Source organism: Hydra vulgaris, chromosome 03, assembly GCF_038396675.1.
Source record: "Hydra vulgaris chromosome 03, alternate assembly HydraT2T_AEP".
Lineage (NCBI taxonomy): Eukaryota > Metazoa > Cnidaria > Hydrozoa > Anthoathecata > Hydridae > Hydra > Hydra vulgaris.
The window spans coordinates 3,782,880-3,807,500 of NC_088922.1; the positions used below are offsets into that span (position 1 = coordinate 3,782,880).

The 24,621-nt window shown below is 25.1% G+C and overlaps 1 protein-coding gene across 1 annotated transcript in view; it reads left to right on the forward strand.

Annotated features, from left to right (window-relative positions):
- Positions 1–24,621, forward strand: part of LOC101241140 (attractin) — a 79,877-nt gene that overhangs the window by 48,182 nt on the left and 7,074 nt on the right. The window contains exons 13-22 of the mRNA XM_065792089.1: positions 2,542–2,682; positions 3,704–3,804; positions 4,283–4,421; positions 5,437–5,631; positions 6,644–6,814; positions 12,981–13,055; positions 13,212–13,277; positions 16,852–16,942; positions 22,107–22,159; positions 22,998–23,080. Of these exons, the coding sequence (XP_065648161.1) occupies positions 2,542–2,682; positions 3,704–3,804; positions 4,283–4,421; positions 5,437–5,631; positions 6,644–6,814; positions 12,981–13,055; positions 13,212–13,277; positions 16,852–16,942; positions 22,107–22,159; positions 22,998–23,080 (1,115 nt within the window). The remainder of the gene's footprint in view (positions 1–2,541; positions 2,683–3,703; positions 3,805–4,282; positions 4,422–5,436; positions 5,632–6,643; positions 6,815–12,980; positions 13,056–13,211; positions 13,278–16,851; positions 16,943–22,106; positions 22,160–22,997; positions 23,081–24,621) is intronic.

Genomic DNA, 24,621 nt, shown 5'->3' on the forward strand with positions numbered 1-24,621 from the left:
AGGCTATTATTAACACCTGTATTGATTTTTTTTTATTTTATCTTTTCATATAGTCAGGAAAATCTCTGCTTTTTTTTTAAAATTTTGGTCATTTTTGAAAAAATAATTATTTTTTTTTAATAACAGTAAAAATACAGTATTGGCCATTAATAACAATCTAGCATGTTTTTTTTTATATCATTGGACTTCGATTGATGTTAAATCAATGATTGTTTGACTCTTCTTAAATATAAAAAATGTATATTGATGAGCATTCTATTTTCTTTCAAATAAATATAGATATTTATAAAAATATTATTTGATGTGCTAATTATATTGTTTTTTTTTTAACATATATTTCATAATCTAAAATAATAATCATGGCCAAAATTAACAATTCACTGTATTATTTCAAACCTTCAAAATTTGATTTGTTTTTGATTAAAACTTTGCACTTGTTTGTGAACTATTTATAATTATTTGAGAATTTTTATTAAAATTTTTATAAATATTTGAAAAATTTCTGTAAAATGAAATAGAAAAATCAGTGTCTAATTAGCTACAAAATTTCCGCAACAAAACAATCAAATTGACTGGAAAAATTGATAAAATAACAAAATGTAAAATCATAGTAATGAATGAACAAAACATCTTAATGAGAGAAACTGCAAAACATTTTAACACAACACATGCAACTTTTAGCAGAATAACCAGCCGATATTTAAAATACAATACAATTCAAAATCCTCTTTGTCCTTGAATGCTCAGCATTTTAAATAAAAGAAATTAAATTTACTTATTCACATAGTGAAAAAATATATAAGTTTCTACTTATATTTTTATCATCTACTGATCTCAGTTGAAAGGACAAAAAAGATTCAGGTGTTATTTCTAGGGCTCAAAAAATTAGAAGATAACTACAAAAACAAAATTATATGTGGCGAGCTGCTTGCAAAAAACTACGTCTATTGATAAAAAATTAGAAACAAGGGTGTTTAGCTCATAAAATTTGGTCTATGAGCATATGGCACAACAATCTTTTCAGAGATGAAATAAATGTTGAAGTTGATTTAAGAAAAAACCAAGCTGAGAAAAAAGCCACAAAATGGACCTAAATTGTTTTAAGAGTAGAACAGTATAGGGATCTGGGCCTGAATGAATGGTGTTGGTCAATTCAAAATATTTAGACATATTTAATAATTATTTGATGCCTTCTATTGACATTTCCCAAAAGATATGGGAATCTTTTCTCAAGATAATGCTACATGGTGCTAAGATTTGCAAGCAATTGTTTGAGGAAAACAACATTAAAACCATGTCTTGACCTGCCAATAGTCCAGATCTCAATTACATAGAGAACTTGTGGTCTGCGTTAAACCACAATCTTGGTAGAATTGAAATAAACAATCTGGACCACCTGAAACAAAAAACAAAATTACTGAATTGTGATCCAAATGTGGTTACTCAATGAATGCTTAAAAGCAAAAGGATCGTCAACAAAATATTAATTTTTTTTTTTTATGTTTTGTAAGTATTTTTTTTTATTAAGGTTTGTTAACTTTTTTTTGTGGTTTGTTTATTTTGGCCACAATATATTTTGATACAAATGAACACTTACTTTAATTTCAATATTTTAGCTTTTGATTTTTTTAATTTTTATTATTTCATAATAAATTTATATTGTGATTATTTAATTTATTTCAATAAAAAAAACTTAGAAAATAATCACTTTTAGTTTATAAAATATTTAATTTTAAAGTTATATTTATACTAAAATAACATGATGGATTGTTATTAATGGCCAATACTGTATGTCCATTGTGTATTGTGGCTAGATAGCTGATATGGTTCTCAAGATGTACCAGAATATATTTCAGGGCTACATTAAACTTCTAAACTTCTAACTTCACATCAGCTTGTAATTTCAACATTCCTTGATTTTTAGTTTTTTAAATATTTTTATGATTTCATATTTGAAACATCTTTTTATGCTTTCATATTTAAAGCGTCTTTTTATGCTTTCATATTTGAAACATCTTTCTAATAAAATCAACAGTCAAATGAAAATAAAATTTGTTATTGTCTACAGCTAATTCACACAATAGAAAAACTTGAAAATTTGCTCTCAATTAACAATTAATAGTTCAAAAACATCAAAACTTTCTTTTACAATCTTTTTAATTTTTTTTTTGAGAAATTCAGAAAAATAATGTACCAAATAAAGGCCATATTGTTTAAATGTATTTTTTACTTAATATGTTTTTTTTTCATTAGAATTACATGTGATTTTAGTCTTCAAATATCATACTATGTAAAATTCATCTGTTTATATATCAGACATTGTTTATTGTTCATCAGACATAGTTCATTATTAAATAATTTTGTTCTAGTTAATTTATGTAAAATTTATCTGCATATATTTAACTGCATGTATTTACCTTTATTAAATAAGAATTTATAAAACTGTTTTTTGTTTTGAACATAAGTATAATTTATATAATTTATATAAATTTAAATATTTTATATAAATTTTTTTATTAATTTATAATTTCTTATTGTTAGGAGATTGTTCTCAATATACCAAACAAGAAATGTGCCTTTCAGCACCACTTATTGTTGGATGTTTATGGACTAATGATGGTGCATGTATTGAATTAAATACTCTTCTTCCTGAAAGTTCAATTAAGCGACCAATATGTACAGGTAACATTGTTTATCTATTTTTATCACTTAATATATTAGTCATTTACATAGCAACATTATTTTTATTTTATTTGTTTTTTGTGTCTAAGGCACAGTTTAACACAAGTTTTTTTTATTGTAATACAAGTGTTGTACCGTGAAACAAAAGTGTTGTATTGTGTAACACAAGTATTGTTAAGTATAACAAGTATCTTGTACAGTTTAGTTCAATTGTTGTGCACAATTTAAGTGGTAGTAGTAGTAGTTCAAGTTCATTTTTTAAATATTTCATTTTTTTATACTTCTGTATATTCTATATGTATATATATTTTTTATTTTTTTATACTGCATTGATTTTTGTTTCATTTTTAATTTCATGTTGCACCTAGGCAATTTAGTAAGCACTCTCAAAAAAAAATTTTAATTAGTATGATATTTTTTTTTTTTTTTTTTTTTTTTTTTTTTTTCAGATTATTCATCTCCCCAAGGCCCGAGGGGGGCCACTACAGTCGAGGAGGCTACTCATTTTTTTTTTTTTTTGTGTGTGTGTGTTTTTTTTTTTTTTAGTTGTTATTCGTGGTGCAACCCTCTCTCAACTCTTTAACTCCGAAACACGATCCTTTCCGAGCAAGGCCGCTGCGCGGAGAAACTAAGTTGAGCGCGGCACTTCCAGGGACGTGGTGGGAGTCGAACTCCAAACCTCTCGCTTATGAAGCGAGCGCTCTTACCACTACACCACTACCGCATTGTCAGGGTTATATATGTAGTCAAAATATATAAGTTAAAATGCGGTATTATAAGTTATAAGTTTATATTATTAAAAAAGAAAAATTGCTCTTCTACTACATCACTACTTCATTTTAAATAATTTAATTGTTTATAATTTTAAATAATTTAATTGTTTATAATTTTAAATAATTTAATTGCAAGTAATTATTTATAGTAATAGTTAAAATAAAAATTTAAAATTGCCAACTTAATTGTTAGTATGAGTACAAGAAGTGAGTTAAGCTTATATTTCTTTTGTTTTTTGTATTTCTAGATATATGTGCTACGATTACAGAAGGTTGTTTAGCTTGCACATCTTTTGGGTGTGGTTGGGATTCAGATAAATCATTGTGTGTCAAGGCCCCATTATTAAATGTAGGATTATTTGTTATTTTGTTTTTTTAAATTGATTGAATTTTTATCTACTTAAAATTCTAATGTTTGAATTTATTCAGAAACATAAATTAATTGATAAAAACAAGTTTGTTTAGAAATGCATAAGTTTATATATTTATATATATATATATATATATATATGTGTATATATATATATATATATATATATATATATATATATATATATATATATATATATATATATATATATATATATATATATATATATATATATATATATATATATATATATATATATATATATATATATATATATATGAATAAAGATTAGTACAAAATGTTAAAATAAATAATATAATAAAAATAATATACAAAATGTTAAAATAAATAATTTGTAATTAGGAAAAAAGTAAAAATGGAAAATGCTTTTCATTTTCTATCAAGTTTACAGAAAGATAAAATTTATACTTTTAAATTTTTTCCATTTTTTGTTCAGGATTCCAAAGTGATAATTTCCAATAAAGACTGTAAGGAAGTGTGCTCAAGCTTGACTGATTGCAATGCTTGCAAATTAATGTCTTACTGCAGATGGACTAATCAAAACAATTGTGTTTACACAGCTCTGGTTAAGTCAGGTAAAAACTATTGTATCATTTTAATGTTATGAATACTGGTTCTAAATTTTATCAGAACTGTGATTAAATTGTAATAAATGAAATTATTTGATTAATTATTCTAATTATTCTATAATGCATAGAAATATTGGTGTAAAATAGCTGTTCATAAAGAAACCATAAGCACAGAGTATATATAAACCATTATAAATGCACCAAATAAATAAAATTTCTAATCAACACTCACCAAATATTAAAATTTTCGATCAACGCTCAGCAAATATTAAATTCCCAATCAACACTCTCTAAGTAAATGAAATTTCCAATCAACACTCACCAAATAAGTAACATATTCTATCAGTTTCTACTTTTTATCTAATATTTCATTTTAAACTGTTTTATTGTTTCAACTGCTATTTAGTTTTTAACTGTAATTTACTTGGTTTTTAACTAAACTGTAGTATTAATAAAGATTTACTTGGTTTTTAACTATTCTGTAGTATTATTTGGGATTTACTTGGTTTTTAACTATACTATAGTATTAATTGGGATTTATTTGGTTTTTAACTACACTGTAGTAATAATTGGAGTTAAGTGCAAATCTGCTAATATGTGAATCAAAGCAAAAACTTTTAGTGAAAATCTGTGTAAGTGTGTATGTATGTGTACAGAAATAATTCGTAAACACTGTCATAAGAGTTCTTTTTTACTGTTAAACTAGCACATTTTTACTGTTAAAACTAAATTTGCATTTAGTTAGTTCCCTTGTTTAAACTGTTTAAATAACTATAATTTAGTTGATTTTTTTTTATAAAAAGACTTAATCATGTTATAATCGCATGACATAATCTTGTTATAATCATTATAATCATATGGCTTAATCACAATCCTATGACTTAATTATGTTATAATCATATAACTTAATTATGTTATAATCATACAACAATACATATTTATATGATATGATTTTATTTGACTTTGGATAAGATTTTTATTACAAAATATTTTAACTTTAAAATCAATTTTTTGTTTTTAGTAGAAGGATTTTGTTTTACATCAGAGAAAAATATCTCCTGCAAAGAAATAAAAAATTGTTCCACTTGTTTAAGTGCAAACTATAGCTCACTCTGCATTTGGTGTGAGTCTCAACAACAGTGTGTCAACTCTCAAACATACCCAATCAGTTATCCGTATGGACAATGCCTTGAGTGGATTTCTGATGGATGTCAAAGTATTGTTTATTTTCAACATTTTAATTTATTAGCAAAGAAAAGTTTGTTAAAAGTAATAACTCACATGTACAGTTTGTGGGCAAAATGAATTTTTTATTTTAATCAATTTATAGAATACATTATAAACTTTGTAAATGTGTTGTGAATAATGAACCTCATCAATTAGTATAACAGTTGTTAAAGTTGTCAATCAGTGTGTAATGTTTTTAACTTGTAGATTGAGGCGGGTATGACTTTTTTTATAAAAGAAACATAAAAATAAAATAAATCTATCAATTTTTAAATGTATGGATCTAATGTTTACTGAGTGTAATCAGTGTGTTTTTTTATTTTGTGTAATGTAAACTCTAATGAGTTATAGAGAGAAAACAAGTGTTATTATTAATTCTATTGTATTCACATATTACATGTTGTCTATTAACTAATTAAATCATTATTGTAATCACATGTTACATGTTGTCTATCAACTAATTGAATAATTATTTATGTGAATGCTGAAGTAAAATGTATAAAAAACTAGGCTCTTTCTATTTATAAAAGTATATTTTATATGTTGTTGAAAAAAAAAACCTCCTTAATTTTGCTAAAAAATCATCTTTAAAATTTATTTGAGATATTGAGATTGATTTTAATGGGAACTTTGTTGCTAAACACACTATAATAATCCATTTAGCAATATGTTTCATAGCAAAAATATTTGGCAACAAAAGTCCAGGATATTTTCATTATTTTTTACTGTCTGTCTTCTGTTTGATGGTTCTTGAAATTAAACCCACAATTCTCCTGGTATCTGGTCCACAATTCTCCTGGTAATACCACACATTTTAGAAAGTCAACTTTAACACATAATTGTAAAATAGCAAGTTGATATAAGAAATAAAAACAATAGAAAAATAATAATAAGTAACCATGTTTTATCTTGCTTATTTTTACCTTGTTTTATCTATAGTACCTCCTTAAGCTAAAAAACTTTTGCTGTCTTGTTTATTTGTGTTTGTTTGATTTTTTAAGATGTCAAATGTGAATTACAAGTGACATGTCAAAAGTGTTTTCAATTACCTGGATGTGGATGGTGTGATGATGGAAGTGGTACAGGCTTAGGTTGGTGCAGCAAAGGTACTGACAATGGATCGTTTAATAACACATGTCAAAAGAAAAATTGGTACTTTACAGATTGTCCAGGTAGGCTTTTTGAAACTTAAATTAAGTTTTTTATTAACTAGTTGAGTAATTAAGATAATAAAAAACACATTACACAATATTCATAAGGGATCTCTTATTTAAATCATTTTTTTGTTTATGAATGTTGATTAAGTGTTGTTTAAACAATCAATAATTTATAATAGAAGTGTGTTATAAAAGTATTATACTTTTATTAATTTTATAACACAGTGACTATAGTGTTTTTTGTAATCGTAAGTTTATTATTGTTATTTTTTATTTATTAATTTTTTATTCAGACTTACTCCCAACAAGGCTGCAAGCAACCACTTTTAAGTTGGGAGTCACTAGGAAAAAAGTAGTACACAAGTTTGCATAAACTGTAGTTTTGAAGACCAGATATTTTTCAAAATATCTCAATTCATGATTCATTAAACCCTTGATTTAATATATTTATACCAATAATTGTCAGTGGCATTTTGTGTTTAAATCAAATTGAAGTTGGTTTATATTACAATGCAAACTGTTTTTTACAAGTGCTGAACTATCCACTTCAAAGCAAATATTGTATGTCTTATCCTGTAACCAAGTTCCATGAGGCACCAGTTTTCTAATTGATGCCAAAATATTAATTAACAGTAAACAATAATTGGTAAACTGGTAAAATTTGTTTACCTGTTAAATTTAATTTTTGGTACATTTAAGTTTGAACATTTTAATGTAATTTAAAAAAATTTCAAACAGTCTTGTCTATGGATTTTTGGCTTTATTTATTTATTTTTTAATTATTTCTTTATTCTTTTTTTGTAACAATTGCTTTAACTTTATAAGTTAAAGCAATTGTTACAAAAAAAAGCTTTGGTTTGAAGATGATATCTACTCAATTGCAGATGAAACTTCTATAATAGTGGCATTTGAAAGATTCGTTTCAACTCAGCAACAAACTTGTTATTCTCATAGAACACACTTAGCAGTTCAGGTGTTATATATGAAGCTTTCATCAACAGTATTGCTCAATATGCTAAGAAGAAGAAAATGACAAAGTTAAATAGGAAGAAGAAAAAGTCAAAGTTAATCTAAATTCAACATTTCAAAAAACAAAAATCATACTCAATGAAGCAAGTTAAAAAAATCATGAAGTTTTATTGAATTGGTTGGCTACTATTCCTCCAACAAATATTGAGGACAAACTTTTCTGCTGCTAGATTTTTTTTAGCAAGCATTTGAGCCAGAATGAGTGATGATTGATTTTCCTCAAAACTTTTTTTATCGAACATTACTGTGTTGTTTTGTTTTGTTATTTAATATTTTCTGCACATAATATATGGCTTTTAGTTTTCACTATAGTTATCAAAAAATTTGATTTTTGGCCACCATAGCTTAAAACTTGATAATCCTTGTCAGAGCAATCTAGTTTTTAAATCCACAGATGTCATTTTCTAGCAGATAGGAAAACATGATTTGTTTTGAGGCAATTGAAAAGAGTTAGTATGTTTTTGACGATTGAAAAGAATCAGTTTTGACTTCTTCTTGTTTTGTCTTCTTCTTGTTTTGTCTTCTTCTTGTTTTGTCTTCTTCTTGTTTTGTCTTCTTCTTGTTTTGAACCGATTGAAAAGAGTTACTATGTTTTTTGTCTTCTTTAATCAAAAGTTGTAGAACCCAAAGTGATTAGAATGTCTTACAATTATTTTTTCTTTAATAGTGTCATGATTTTAATAACATGTTAATGACATTATTAAATATTTTCTAACTTCTGAGTTAAAAAGTATTTAATAAAATACAAGATGTATTAATCCAAGACTCTTATAACTTGATAAATTTTTAAATGCAATAAAAAAAGACATTTGTTATTAGGAGAGTTATTCTAATAAAATTTGTTATTAGGAGACATTTGTTATTAGGAGAGTTATTCTAATAAAAAATGAAATACTTAGTATGATTAGGATTAATGTGTGTGACGGATATACTCCATGATAGAAAATCATGGAGTGACAATGTGTGTGACAGATACACTCCATGATAGAAAATCATGGAGTGAAGCTTAATTTAAAAATGTTTATTACGATTGGGTGATAAAGAAAATCATGGAAACTTAATTTAAAAATGACCTAAAAGCAGACCTAAAAGAAATAAAAGCAGTTAAAATTTGACTGCTCTTTCTAATTTCTCCTTATTATTATTTTTTTAATCATCTAGGAAATTTTATTGAAGTGAATGGATTATACTTATTAATAAAGAAGAATGTATATATGTATATATATATATATATATATATATATATATATATATATATATATATATATATAATATATATATATATACATATACATTTATATATATAAATATATATATATATATATAAATATATATATATAAATATATATATATATATATATATGAATTAGTGAATGTTAAAATGGGGGCAGTCCAATAATGTAAACTTTCAGGAAACTAAAAAAAAGCCCGGTGGTAAATTTTTGTTAATGATTCAATTTTTTTTTTTTTGCAGGTGAAAAACATCCTCTTAAAAAAAAAATTATTAAACCATTAACAAAAATTTACTACGGAAAAAAATTAGGGTTTTTTTAGTTTCCCGAAAGTTTACATAGTTGGACTTCCGGGAAACTAAATTTAAAACTCACTTTAAAAGTTCTGAGGCAGATAATAGAGCATTCAGGGTTTCCATGATTAAAACTAAAAATGAGACTAAAAGTGAGGATTTTAAGGAGATTTAGGAAGATATTTTCCTAATATTTAAGGAGATTTGGTCGCGAATGACAATTTTTTGAAAGAAAAAGTAAGGAGAATTAATGAGTAAACGATTACATTAAAAACAGCATTATTTTTTTCAAAATTTTTTAAACATAAACAGAAAAATTGTTATAAATTAATATATTAATATATAAATTACTATATATATATAAATTACTATATATATATATATATATATATATATATATATATGTAATATATATATATATATATATATATATATATATATATATATATATATATATATATATATATATATATATATACATACACACACTACTGGCAATTAATTTGAGACCAGCGGTTAAAAACGGTATTTACATTTCAAAAATAAATATATCTGATTATCATATTTGCACTTTTTCATTTTTGGATCAAAAATAGAGCGCAATAAATAAGTGGATAGAATACGATATGGGCATTTTTGCACCCAAAAATTTGCTTATGTACAAAAGTATACAAAAGTGTATGTGCTGAGTTCTTCCAGCATAAAAGGCAATACAAGTATTATTTTTAACTGTTACTTAATTTTGATTAATGACTTGTAATTGATATTGAAAATATAATTTTTCTCATTGGTAGCTTTTTGTAGATACTTTATGTAGATTTGCAAGTCATTATATACAATATAGTATATAATGACTTGCAAATGAATATACAAATATTGTATTTGAACTGTTTATTTTTTTTTTAGTTTCTATTTTGTTGTACTAAAATGGCTCCAGTTTGAGAATTAAGCTTTAAACAGAGAGTTCGCATTGTTTTACTTGATGAAGGTATTTCAGAAAGAAAAATAACCGAAAGAATGAAAGTATCAAGGACTGGAGTTCACAATACAATAAAGCGTTTTAAGGAAACTGGTCAATATTGTGACTTACCACGACTTGGACAGCCAAGAAAGATAGATGAACATGGTGATCGTCGTATTACGAGATTATTTATGTCAAACAGAAAGTTAGCAGCTCCACAAATAATGAGAGAATACAATGAAACTGCTGAAAAACTTGTTTGTGTCCGGACAATAAGAAACTGTTTGATGAAAGCTGGACTTAGAGGGCGTGTAGCTGCCAAAAAACCGTTGCTAATGGGCTCGCAAACATGCCAACAGGACAATAAGTCAATGGAAAACAGTAGTATGGGGCGATGAGTCCAAGTTTGAATTATTTGGCAACAAGAGAAGAATATTAGTACGCTTGCACCAGAATGAACGTTACATTCCGCAGTGCATTGTGCCTGCTGTTAAGCATGGAGGAGGTTCAATAATGGTATGAGGTTGTTTTGCAGGTCACAAAATAGGAGATTTGATCAGAGTTTGTGGAATTATGAAAAAGGAGCAATACAGAGAAATTTTGCAGTATCATGCCGTTCCATCTGCTCATCAAATGGTGGTTTGACGCCAGCCTGTTTTTATGCAAGATAAAGACCCAAAGCGCAAATCTAAACTTTGTAAATTATCTGAATCAACTAGTACAAGAAAAAACCCTTACTTTAATGGACTGGCCTGGGCAGTTACTCAATCCCATTGAGCTTCTTTGGGATGAAATAGACCGGTATGCGAAGAAATTCCAAGTAAAATCTGAGGAACATTTATGAGAGTTACTGCAAATGGCTTGGAAAGCTGTAACCATGGAAGCTTTAAACAAATTATTCTTTCGTATGCCAAGAATATGTGAAGCAGTAATGAAGAAACATGGTGGTTATCTTGATGAACGCAAAGTTTGAAACTTAATGCAAAATAATAAAGACCTTATAATTTAACTTTTTAATGTTTGTTAAGTTTTCTATTTGTTTAGAAATATTTTTGAAGAAAACTAAATAAAGTATATTTCATGAACTAATTTGTAGTTTCTTTATTCACTGAGATCGAAAAAAACATTAACAAAAATATAACTGATAGATTTAATTGATTTTTAATAGAATTACTGTTTTCTCATCACTGGTCTCAAATTATATATATATATATATATATATATATATATATATATATATATATATATATATATATATATATATATATATATATATATATATATATATATATATATATATATATATATATATATATATAGTATGACAAATATATTATGGCCAAATATATTAGGACTGACATGAGTTAAATGTATGAATGTATTATTTATAAATGATGTGTGTAATATATATATATAGATCAAGTCTTCCTGGGAAGCGCGTGCGGTTCATCCATGTTTAAAGTAATTTTTTTAGACAAATTGACCACGACAGTTTGCATCTTTTAAATTATAAAGCGTTTCAATAATTTGTGGCAAAAAGCTAAACTTATCTACAAAGAAAAAAAAAATCTTATCTACAAAGAAAAAAAAAACAATCAAAGTTTAAAACGTTTATTCCTTTTTATGTCTTTTTGCTTTTAAAAAAGTTTTTGCTATATTTGACATTTTTTCTCAATGCTTATATAATAGCAATTAGTTTTCTTGCTTTCCTGTTTGATAAAAACAGTAAAGTTTAGCAAGGACATTTGAAAAACAAATTAAAAAATTGTCCATGTTTCTAGCGCAATTTATAAAGTATTTCCTTTATATAGTGACTAAAAAAAGTTGCGAAAATATTATATTATTATCTACTTTTTTTCTCTACTTGTATTTGTTTTGGTAGTGGAAATTAATGTATAGTCTATTATATCAAAAAATGTTTTCTGATAGCACAATTCCAAAATCCTTTGAGATGGGAAGAAAAAAAACCTGGTTAAAAATTTTGGTCTTTGGCATTGCTTACACATACTTTTAACACAAAATGTCAAGAAATCTACTTTTTATACCTTTAAGTTTAATGAAAGTCTGAATGATTCTTTTTAAAATTGTAAAATAGATCTAAATATTTTTGTGATTTGTATTCAACAGTGAATATATTGTGTTAAATATAAATATTTTGAACCTCATTTTTTGCGCTCTTTTGGAAAACGCCCTAAAAAAAGAAGACAAAAAGAGTAAAATAATTTAGGTTTTTGACAACAATTTTCTTTTTTTATTATAAAATTTTTTTTTAGCTAATTTTATTTAGATTTTCTATTTCATATAGTCTTATAAGTATATTTCATATAGTCTTCGGTTCTATTCTTCGAGTATTGCTGTTTTATTGTCTAGTTTCGTATAGCTTTATTTTGCCGCATATTCTTAAAATGCTACAATATAAAAACATGGTCAAGTTGTCTAAAAAATTACTTTAAGCGTGGACGTACAAGGCGTGCAACAGTACGTGCTTCTTGGGAAGGCTTGATATATATATTACAAATATATTATTTCATTCTCAAGTACAACATACTTTTCTGACTAAATTTATACATAATTAGTAGAACTTAATACTTAAAAGATAGTAGTTTTTAAAAGCATTGTTTATATTCCTTTGTTTTTGTATTTATCAAAAAACAAATTTTTTTAAGCATGCAACTGTAATGGCCACAGTAAGTGTTTAAATGGAACAAATGATTGTGGAGTTTGCGAAGGTTTTACTGAAGGTTCTTCTTTTGTGCTTTTTATATTTAATTTTGAAACTTTTAAATAAAATTTATTTAATTACTTTAATTTTTTTTTTTTTTTTCCATTAGTGTGTTTGTGGTTATTTGTCAGTATAAACTTATAAACTCAATGTTATTTTGTTTAATTTTGCTTAGGTATTAATTGTGAAAAGTGCAAGTTTGGATTTTTTGGTAATCCAGAAAATAACAATAGTTGTGAAGGTGATTATATCTTTTATGTGCATGTTTATATTAATAAACATACACACAAAAGACAAAATGTCTTTTGTGTGTATGTTTATATATATATATATATATATATATATATATATATATATATATATATATATATATATATATATATATATATATATATATATATATATATATATATACATAATATATATATATATATATATATATATATATATATATATATATATATATATATATATATATATATATATATATATATATATATATATATACAGGCTTGGTCAGGAAAGGCTTGCGATCGCACTCTAATCTTGACCACGCATACAATATTTAGTTGTGACAACTTGCCCACAGCTTTATAGATGTTTTGAGAACATTTAAGTTTAAGTATGTTTCCATGTTTGTCCGCATAACAATAAGTTTTTAAAATACATGCTAAAAAATTAACTTCATAACTTTAATCTTTACTAATTAAATGATTTTATATTGGTTAATGCTTTAAAAAGATTTACTAATATAAATTATATTAGTAAATCTTTTTACTAATATAATTTATATTAGTAAATCTTATATATATATATATATATATATATATATATATATATATATATATATATATATATATATATATATATATATATATATATATATATATATATATAGTGTTGACTGAAAACCCTTGTTGACTGAAAACCCCTCTTGATTGAAAATTGTTTTCTGTGAGCAGATGTTTTTTATCTAAATTTATCTAAATTTTTACTACATATTGATATCCTTGAACTTATCTATCCTTGAACTCTATTAATCTCTTTCTGTTTTTGTTTTCCTATAGTTCGAAATCTGAGTCTCCTCTTTTTAGTTCTATCTTTGTAAGCTGCGTCATCTTCTTCCTCAATGAACATTTTTCTTTCCTTCGTTTGGTTTTTAAAGAGTTCGAGTTTATTTTACTATATTATTATAGTTGTATAAAATATTTCTATTGTGAAAACCATATATAGATTTGATGTTTGGCATACAAGTATAAATGATCTTCATTGACTTTTTGTTAAATATTTTTTTCAGACTGCGACTGATGAGGAAATTATGCTCAACTAGAATTAGAAAACGTTTACCAAATTTTGTAGTGACATTTTTGTTAAATGGTGGGTTGTACCATACGGTATTGCGCTTGTGCTTTTTTCTTTTGAATTGGTTTTATATTTGGTTGGTACATGAGTTTATTGTATCCAGATTTTTTGAAGGTATAATTGTAAGCAGGAAAGAATTTTTAAAAATAACGTCACTTGACGATGTGGCAGTCTTATCTTGATGGATCGTGGCAGACTTTTTATAATGTTAGGTGGAAGGTTGGAATCGCCATGTATGTAATTAAGGGTATTATCCGGTTTACTGTAAGGCTGGAATGAGTTGTCAGAAAGATTTAAGGTTACATCAAGATAATTTACAATTTTCAGATTGCAATTTATAGAAATGAGAAGGTTATTTTAAGGAACTTTGAAATTTGCACAAAATGTTTTTTAATTTTTTCCATCTGTTGTCCACTTTTATTATTAAAAAGTCAAACCGTCCTCTCTATATAGACCAAAATGGTTCTTGTTATAAAACTTTGAAAGCTGAAGTAAGACGAAAATACCAACTTATTTGTATATCTCTGCGCCATTGAATGCACCTGAATCAAATTTATATATATATATATATGGGCATTTTTGCAAGAGGGGTGGTCGTAACATTCGACACTTTTTAGACTATTAAAAATGAACCAAAAATGGAAATGACTTGAAACTTGCCAGAAATGTGAAATACTATCATATAATTTAGTATGTAAAAGCTACAGCATTAAAGTCTTCAACTATTTAAAAAATTAACTCAAAGGAGCGTGGCGGTTGTAACGCTTACTTTTTACCACTTATGAACAAAAAAACTTTGTCAGAGTTAATGCAGCAAACAGCATGGTAAAAAAAAATCATTTGGTGTGTATCTAGCACATATTGAAAGATAAAGCATTCCTCCCTAAAATCTTTTTAAAAAATAAAATAAAAACATTCTGAATGTTTTTATTTTTAAAAATTAAAATAAAAACATTCTGATTGTTTTTAAAAAGTTCTAGTCTTTTAGTTTGCGTTTTGGTTTAATTACTTCCCACAATTAAATAAATGCATTTTGAAATAATCTAACCTTAATTTTGTCAGCTTTAATACCACAAACAAGTGAAGAGCCATTTTTTACCACAAACATGTTTTTTTAGCCATGAACTATAGGAATATATAAACTGTAAAAGATTTTATACTAGTATATATAGTTATCAGAACAAAACATTTTATTATTAAAAAATAAACTTTGACAGGTTTTTTCATAAAAAAATAACTTAAAAATAAAAAAAATGTATGATTATTCTGAAAGAAAATTTAATCAAGAATTCCATAACCAAATAAGTAACCACACTGCAATTTTTTAGCATTGAATAAGTAACCAAACAAAATATTTAAGATTAAACGTTTCTTCAAGTAATTATTAATTTTTGACTTTTTAATATCAAGTTGGACTGCCTTTTGCTTTTATGACTTCTCGAGTCGACACGGCATTGATTCAATTTTTTTTTCCATATCTGGATCAATATAAGTTCATGCTTCTTGCATCATGATCTTTAGCTCTTCTTTTCTTTTTAGACATTGTGTGCCACATTTTTGATTCAGGTTAGCTTAGAAATGTTCAATTGGATTGAGATCTGGGCTTTGAGCCAGCCATTCAAGTAAATCAATCTGCTTTTGGATAAAAAACACTTTTGCTTTCTTTGACGTATGCTTAGGGTTTTTGTCTTGTTGGAAGATAAAATATTTTAAAATAAAACCAAGTTTAGTTCATGACCTTTTAAAACTAAAATTCTTCAAAAGTATATTATGTTGTCTCAAAATTATAAAAAAAAAAAAGCAAAATTATAAAAAATTAAAAAAATTAAATAATTATAAAAAATTAAAAAAGCAAAACTATAAAAAATTTTAAAAATAATTATGGTTTTATAAATTTTAAAAATAGTTATGGTTTTATAAAAAAATTATTTTTGTCTTTACTGCCTAACTTTTTTACTAAGAATAAAAAATGCATTTTTATAAAATTTTTCAAATTATATATTTTGTTTTCTATTTTTTTATGATAAAATAATGATTATTTTTAAAATTTGTATACACAAAAATGCATACATAAATAACGGTTTTTTACTTCTTGATTTAAATGGCTGGTGAGTGCTAACTTAAATATTATTTAATTGAAAAAAATAATTTGTGCATTAAAATTATGTTAGTATTTTTTATAGTTAATGTTTTTTTAAGGTTTAAATAATTATTTATTGTTTTTAGTTTTTGTTGTTTTTTAAGTTTGTTAAAATTGGCACATAAAAACAAAGTTGCTCATGTTTTGAAAAAAACATAGTATGAGCAATTTTCATATATACATTTGTATATATGTAGAATTATGAATGTATTTAAATTTTAAATATTGTTTTACAAAATATTTCTGTGTAATGTAAATATATGTTTGCTTTAATTTGTTTTTAAGTTTGTTCAGTTATTTTTTTATACTAAAGAATGTACTTGCAATGGTCATATGCAAGACTGTAACCCAGATGGAACGTGTGTTTGTGATTTAAATGGTGCTACAGGAAAGTATTGTGATAGGTATGAAGTATTATTCTCCTGTTTCCATACTAAATTCCTAGTTTAAAATTTAAATGGAATTATTTACTATTAAATTACTAGATAAGAATTATCTAATTAGATAATTTTTGAAAAGATAAGAACTATGTTGTTAGATATATCTTACCTTCTCAACTTTTATTAGTAGATAATTTTTACCTCCCTAATTCTTATAAGTAGATTAACTTTTATTTTATAATTTTTAAATAATATATCACATATATTCCCACAATAGCATAATATATTCATATATGTTCACATAATATGTTTAAATCAACGAATACAATACTTTAATTTAAATTTATTGTTTTTAAGTAAAGTAGCAAGACTATGTTTAAATAACAAAACAGAAAATTATTAGAGTTTTTATAACTTTATTTCTAACAACACATGCTATTCTAATAATAAATTTGAAGAAATATCAAAAGGAATATAATGAGTAAATAAATAAAAAAGTATTCAAAAGGTTGAACATATTTTTTTACTCCTTTTTGTATAAAAACATATTTATTGAAATTTTAACTTATTTGGCTTTCCAGACTGGTTCAAAATAAGTCTGGAAAACAAATGAGCCCAAATCATTTAAGAACAATAAAAGCTGTTTATTTACAGATGTTAACCAATTGTGTTTACAATTAGTTAACATCTGTAAATAAACAGCTTCTAACCAATTGTGTAAACAGTATTGACCTTTTCTTAAAAATTGATGAGTTTAGACCTTTTCCCATTTGCTTTAAAAATATTAATTAAAAATACAATCTATAGGAAAAATTAGGGGTTTACCTAAAATTTCGAGACAAGTTGTATTCATATTTTAAATAAACCTTAGAAAATAAGTTGTGTTCTTATTGTAGATAAACTTTAGAAAACAAGTTGTATTCATATTTTAAATAAACCCAAGAAAGTAAGTTTTGTTCATATCTTAAATAAGCCTTAAAAAATATGTTTAGAGTTAATTAAACTTACCAAAACAAATTATTTAAGATATTAACAAAAAACTTCATCAGCCCTCGGAATCAGGAAAAATGAGGTCTGCATTTTATTGCTGAAATCCTTGAACTGTTAGAGGTTGGCATCAGGTCCGCAAAAAGAATTGACACAAAGAGGTTATTATAAAACATAGAAATGAGGGCAGCAATTTTTTTCCGACCTCAAACACATTTAGGTTGGCATTGCCAAATGCCGACCCCAATTCCAAGGGTTGCATCATGTTGTTTTTTGTGAAAGAAAGTTCTAGCTTTTTATTTTTTCTTTCAAAAGAAATCTTGTCTGATTAAATCTTTGACATCAATAAAAATAAGAGTTGTTGTTAAAGTTGAATTATATTTTAACATTTTTTAACGTTTATTTTTTACGTTATATTTTAACAGTTTTTAACGTTTGGCTTTTCCCTTTTTTAATATGCAAGGTATAAAAAATTTAATGATAACTAACTTGCTTTTATTAATAGAACTTTTTTTTAAATTTCGTTCTAATATATATTTATATTAATATATATATTTTAAACTAAAATGCTGCGAAAATATTTTATTATAATTGCAAATTAAAAAAAAGGGAAAACCCTTGAAAAAGCTTGTTCATAAATTAAATTATTCAAATAAACCTCTTCAGTGAACCATTCATTAAGCAAAAAAAAGATTCTTTAATAACAAAAAAAATCTTAAGCCTTATATTAGGCTTAGAAAAGGAAATAAGATGGCCAAGTTAATAAGATTAATAAAAATAAAAAAGAAATTGAGTATTGTTGTGACTTCATCTATTGTTTCCAGTAAATTAGTAACACAACTTGTATTGCAAACTAATTTGTGTTGTGCTTTAGCTATGAGTTTGGTCAAGTAAAGATGATTCATTATATGTCTGCTATGACAATTCGCTCCAAAATTTTAAATAGAGTTAAAGTCAATGACACTGGGCATTAGTTTGCTGGGTTAATGTGGTTGCCACTCTTATGTTATATCTAATGATGTAACATTGGCTAATCTATACATGTCATGGATAACTCTGTCATGCATCGCATAACCACATAATTGCTTTTTATTTATGTTGTACTTGTCATGTACAATATATTTCTGTTTGGTTCAACATAACCTTATAATCGTCGTACTAGTCATGTACAACGTATTTCTCATAATCTAATAAAACTTTATAAAACTTTTTTTACTTCTTGAAACAGCACTGAAAAACACTGCTTGTGTTTTTGTTAAGAAGTAGATAATCCCAGTCAACTTTGCTTAGTTCTAAACTAAGATTTGTGTTACCTTTTCTTAAAATTATAAATTTGTCCAATTATAATTGAATTTACTTTTTTTAAATTTTAATTTATAAGTCTGTTTATAAGCAATAGCTACAAGGAGTTTCCATCCAATTGGTGTTATCATATAACAGTGGATTCCATTTCACTTTTATGTAAAATACTCTATTTAAGAACTCTGATCAAATTAAATCTAATTGATGGTAATTGATGCAACTTGCCTCTAGAGTTTACAAATTTTGGAAAGGTGACTGATTGATAAAGTTTTTATTTAAATTATTGATGAACTGATGATCTAGCCCTGCTGGTCCACTGGGGCATAAGGCACTGTTGTCAAGATTTCTTACAGATTTGTTGTAATTAAAATCGCAAACAAATAACAATACACATTCCAGAAAACACCTTTCATTTACTAGGTTTAGGGTACTTTACTGCAATTTCATGTGCTTGTATATTATCATTTGATTTGGGTATTCAAATAAATATATGGGTTATTAGATCTATAAATTCAACTAAGTAGAATAGTTTCTTTATTAAATCTGATTTCACATCAAACTTGCTCTACCTGAAGGTTTCGAATTCTTCTGTCACGTATATAGTCACTTACTCGCCATGACAAGATCTAGTTTTATCGAATTGCTTGTAGTTTATTAGATGAGTGAATTTATTTTCAATTATCTAGGTTTCAGCAATAGCTATGATGTTTGGTTTTAATATGTTTGCATTAGCATTTAATAATGCCATCTTGTTGTTAACTGATATGGCATTAGTGTAATAAAATGTGACAGTTTTTGAGATTTTTTGTGACAAGATTATTAGCTAATATTGACTTAACATCATATGGGCTTAAGTTGGTTGATTGTAAGCTGTGGTTGATATTGCTTCTGCTGATTAATTAATGCAGAGCATGCACTTTTGGGTTTTTGCCAATCTAAAAATTGTTGTTTTGATCAGCCTTTGATTTCAAGAGTCCTGGACACTAATGCAGCGGTCATTGTCATAGTGGATGAGAAATCTAAAGGTCTCATTAAGATTTCTATGTTTTTCAAGGACATTATTTGCCGCTTTTTTTTCACTATTCAACTTCCTATAATCTGCCTGTTCTGCTTTTGTTATTTATAGTATTAATTATAGTTTGGTTTGTTGTAGTTTTTATAATTACACTTTTCCAATCATCCTAGGTGAAGTTTTAGTTTTCCAATCATTCTATGTGAAGTTTTAGTTTTCCAATCATTCTATGTGAAGTTTTAGTTTTCCAATCATCCTAGGTGAAGTTTTAGTTTTCCAATCATCCTAGGTGAAGTTTTAGTTTTCCAATCATCCTAGGTGAAGTTTTAGTTTTCCAATCATCCTAGGTGAAGTTTTAGTTTTCCAATCATTCTATGTGAAGTTTTAGTTTTCCAATCATCCTAGGTGAAATTTTAGTTTTCCAATCATTCTATGTGAAGTTTTAGTTTTCCAATCATCCTAGGTGAAGTTTTAGTTTTCCAATCATCCTAGGTGAAGTTTTAGTTTTCCAATCATCCTAGGTGAAGTTTTAGTTTTCCAATCATCCTAGGTGAAGTTTTAGTATTTTTTTGCTCATTCCAAGCGCTTTTTCACCATAGCATTAGTTTAGATTTTCAAACTAGTCGTTGAAAAATTTGCCCAAATTCCTTCAAGCATCTCTGTGCATCATCAGTGTGCACTGAGATATATCAATGTCTGTTTCTCTTATTTATTTATGTATTTCTTGTTTAGTAGGTTTTTTATTATTTTTTATATTTACTTTATATGATTTGTATTATGATTATTCATGTATTTCTTATTTAGTAGGTTTGCAGATTTACTGGATTTTCTTTGTTCTATAAGAAATTTTTTTTTGGTAATAAGAGTTGTGATTCTTTTTCTAACACATGCTCTAATATGAGTAGGTTGCATAGGTACTTCCAAGTCTAAATTTTTATTATAACTGAAGTTTTTAAAGGTCACAAGGCACCAAAATCTGTTTTGGAAAATACATGATAGACAAAATTCATTTTATGATAGGTATGTTTGTTGAAAATGATCATAAAAGATCAGGCCTAGATGCAGTTACCTCGAATTACCTTTTAAGTAAAAACAATTTTAACAGTAAAGTATCAAAAATAGTAGAAAATAATATTTATAAAATAATAAAACTACCTTGGGTACCACAAGAAAATTGTATAATAACAATATAATTTTTATGTTATCTTTATATGATTTTTTTACAACATTTTATTTAACTTGCTTTCTTGTCGGTTTGTTTATATTTTTTGTATTTGTTTATATTTTTTTGGTGTCCGCGCAAAACAAACAGTAGGTCAGCAGTAATTATAAAAAGAAATTGTTAAGAAAAGTAATTAAAACAAACAATAAACAACAAACTTTTAGCGTTTTATTTTAGCGTAAATGAATAGAATAGCTGTCGAATGATAAAAAATATATATATTCAATATATAAAATATAAAAATATATTAAAAAACTTTTTAAAAACAACGTTTAAAAATGGACTAAAAAGTAAAAAATAAACTATTTCACGAGACCCAAGGACTTGTATGGATGTTCCAGGTTGTGTATGTACACAACCTGGAACATCCATTAAAGTCAGTGACTGAAAATGTTGGGTAACTAAGTACAACTCGTTCCTATTGGCGCCCAGCATTCTCAGTCATCGACTTTAATAGATGATTCAGGTTGTGCACATGCACAATGTAAAAAAAATGTTGTTTTTTAAAAGTTTTTTATATGTATTTTTTATTATGGTTTTTAATATATGCAATTTTCTAACGGTTTTTATATTATTGGTTTTTGAAACTAAGCCTAGGGTGAAAATTAAGTTTTCACAGATTGAATTTTTTTTAAAAAAAATTTTAAACAAAATTTGATTTTTAGTTGTGATAAAAATGGATTTGTGGGTAATGCAACTAATGGTGGCTTTTGTTATTGTAAGTAACTTATTTATATTACTTGTAAGTTATAAATTACTCATGGCTGTTTAAGCATAGTTTATAAAAAAATATCTTTAATTTTAATTAATAGTTTTTAAGGTTTTTAATTTTATTCTTTTTGTTTTACTAGTTTTAAAATGCTTTAATTTTTCATTGAATTTTTGAGCAACTACTAGTCAACTTATAAAATATTTATTCATCAGTTATTCATCTTCAGAGATCTTTAGAATCCAATGCTTGTTGCAATATTATTTTTTACCTTTATTATTAATATTGACAATTTTGTGTTTCATTTTTATTATTGGTTGTATAGGATTTTCATCATAAAACTTATACTATAAATATTATACCAATCCTTTTATAAAATGTTGATAATAAAAATAGACTAAGTATAAAATGTAAAAATTTTTCTGAAGCAGTGTTTTTTTTTCACAGTTTTTAAAATAAAGTTTTATTTTATTATTTTGTGGTATGTAGCTAAGTCATGTTTCAAACATTGAGTTTCAAATATTTATAAATCAAGTATTTTGAATATTTTTTTTAAATATTAAATTATTTATTCAATTTTTATGGTATAATGTCAACCTTAGACTTCAAATTAATGAAACAATATATAAAAACTATTTTGATTTTTTTACTGTATTACCATTTCTTATTAGTATAAAACTTTATATCAAGCAAATAAAATATATTATCTATAAATTGTTTATAAAAAAAAAAACTCACTCTGAAAATCAGTCAATTATTTTCTGATCAATTTTCCCCATAAATAACTACTTATTTTTTATTAGTGTAAGACTTCTCTTTTTATTGGTGTAATATGTTCTCTTTTTAGTTAAACTTTTGGTGGATTATAAATATCCTCAAAATTTATCGAAATATACTGTTGCAGCATATAGCGTCAAACCTAATTTAAAGGTATTTTATATTTCAAAGTTTTGTACTTACATTATAAATTTGTTTTAAAATCAATTTATAAATATGAAAAATGAAATAGACTTTAGTAAAATAATTTATTATTAAATTGTTATGTTTGCATTAAAAGTTTCTGTCAGTGTCAGTGAGTAATAAACTAAGAGTTTTAAATAATAAAAGAATTAAAATCCTGCAGTTAATTTTTCTACAATTGATTTGATGAAAAGAATTAAAATCCTGCAGTTAATTTTTCTACAATTGATTTGATGAAAAGGCTACAAAAAAAAAGTTTTTTTAACTTTTTTTACAAAATGACTGATATACATCATCAATTGTGTGATATAAACAATTTTAATGTTTGCTTTATGTACATTTTTGATGTTTACAAATAATTTTAAATAAAACTTGATAATAGAACATTATTTAACAATAGATGGTTAAAATTTATAAACAAATCCAAGCGTTAATTTTATTTTCTACATAAATTAATTTATTATATATTTAGTATATTTATACATGTATTTATATACTATAAATGAGAAACTTATTTTTCAATACAATTCTTTTAAATATAAATTGAGACATTGCAAGAACTATACTTTCATTACAATTTTTTTTTAGTTTGTTTTAGTGTACATACTTGTAATAAATGTTGTGTTTTTAACTGATAAAATAAATCATAAAATTAAAATAAAAAACAATTCAACTTTCAAAAGTGGTACCAAGTTAGTTAAAAGTAAATGTGCTCTATCGTTTGACTAAACAGCAATTAACATTTTGTTTATTAAGTTTTTGCTTTTTAAATTGAAAATAAATAAATATATAATTTATTTTTTAAAATAATTGACAAAAATATAAAACAATTGAGAACATATAAAATAGAAATTGGTTGTCGCTGTTCATATCTGAACTAACACAACATACAAAATTGGTTCATACTAACAGCATATAAAAAAATATTCATATTTTAACTATATAATTTTTTTTAACACATAAATTTTATTGATTTTTATTTTGTTTATTAACATCAAATTAAAAAAAGCAACAAGTTTTTTTGATTCTGAATATTTCGAGATAAAAAGGTTAGCTTAAAATAGTTTAAATTTTTTTAATCGTCTGAGTTTATTTTATTTGTAAACAATCAATTTTATTGTAGTTCAAACATTTGTAACACTAGTTGCTACAAAATAGCTGTTTTTAAATATTTAATACTTCATTTTTTGAACTAAAAAATACCTTTAGACTTTAATAAGTATTACCAAAATGCACAATGCATAATATTTTGTCACTAGCAGGGATGCGGAGTCCCATATTGACTCCACCTTTAAATCTCTACTTATTTCTGGTCTCCGGTGAAAGCTCTAAAAAAATGACTTTTGATTTCCATTAAAAAAAAAGGTCATGAGATGACTTGCAACCTATTGTTTTTTAGTCCGTAGTCCTAGAGTCCTTGATGCCATTATAAATTAAGACTCCAGGTTTAAAAATTAATTGTTCCTTTAACCTAAAAGTCATCATTTTTTTCCCAATAGTAATTTGTATGC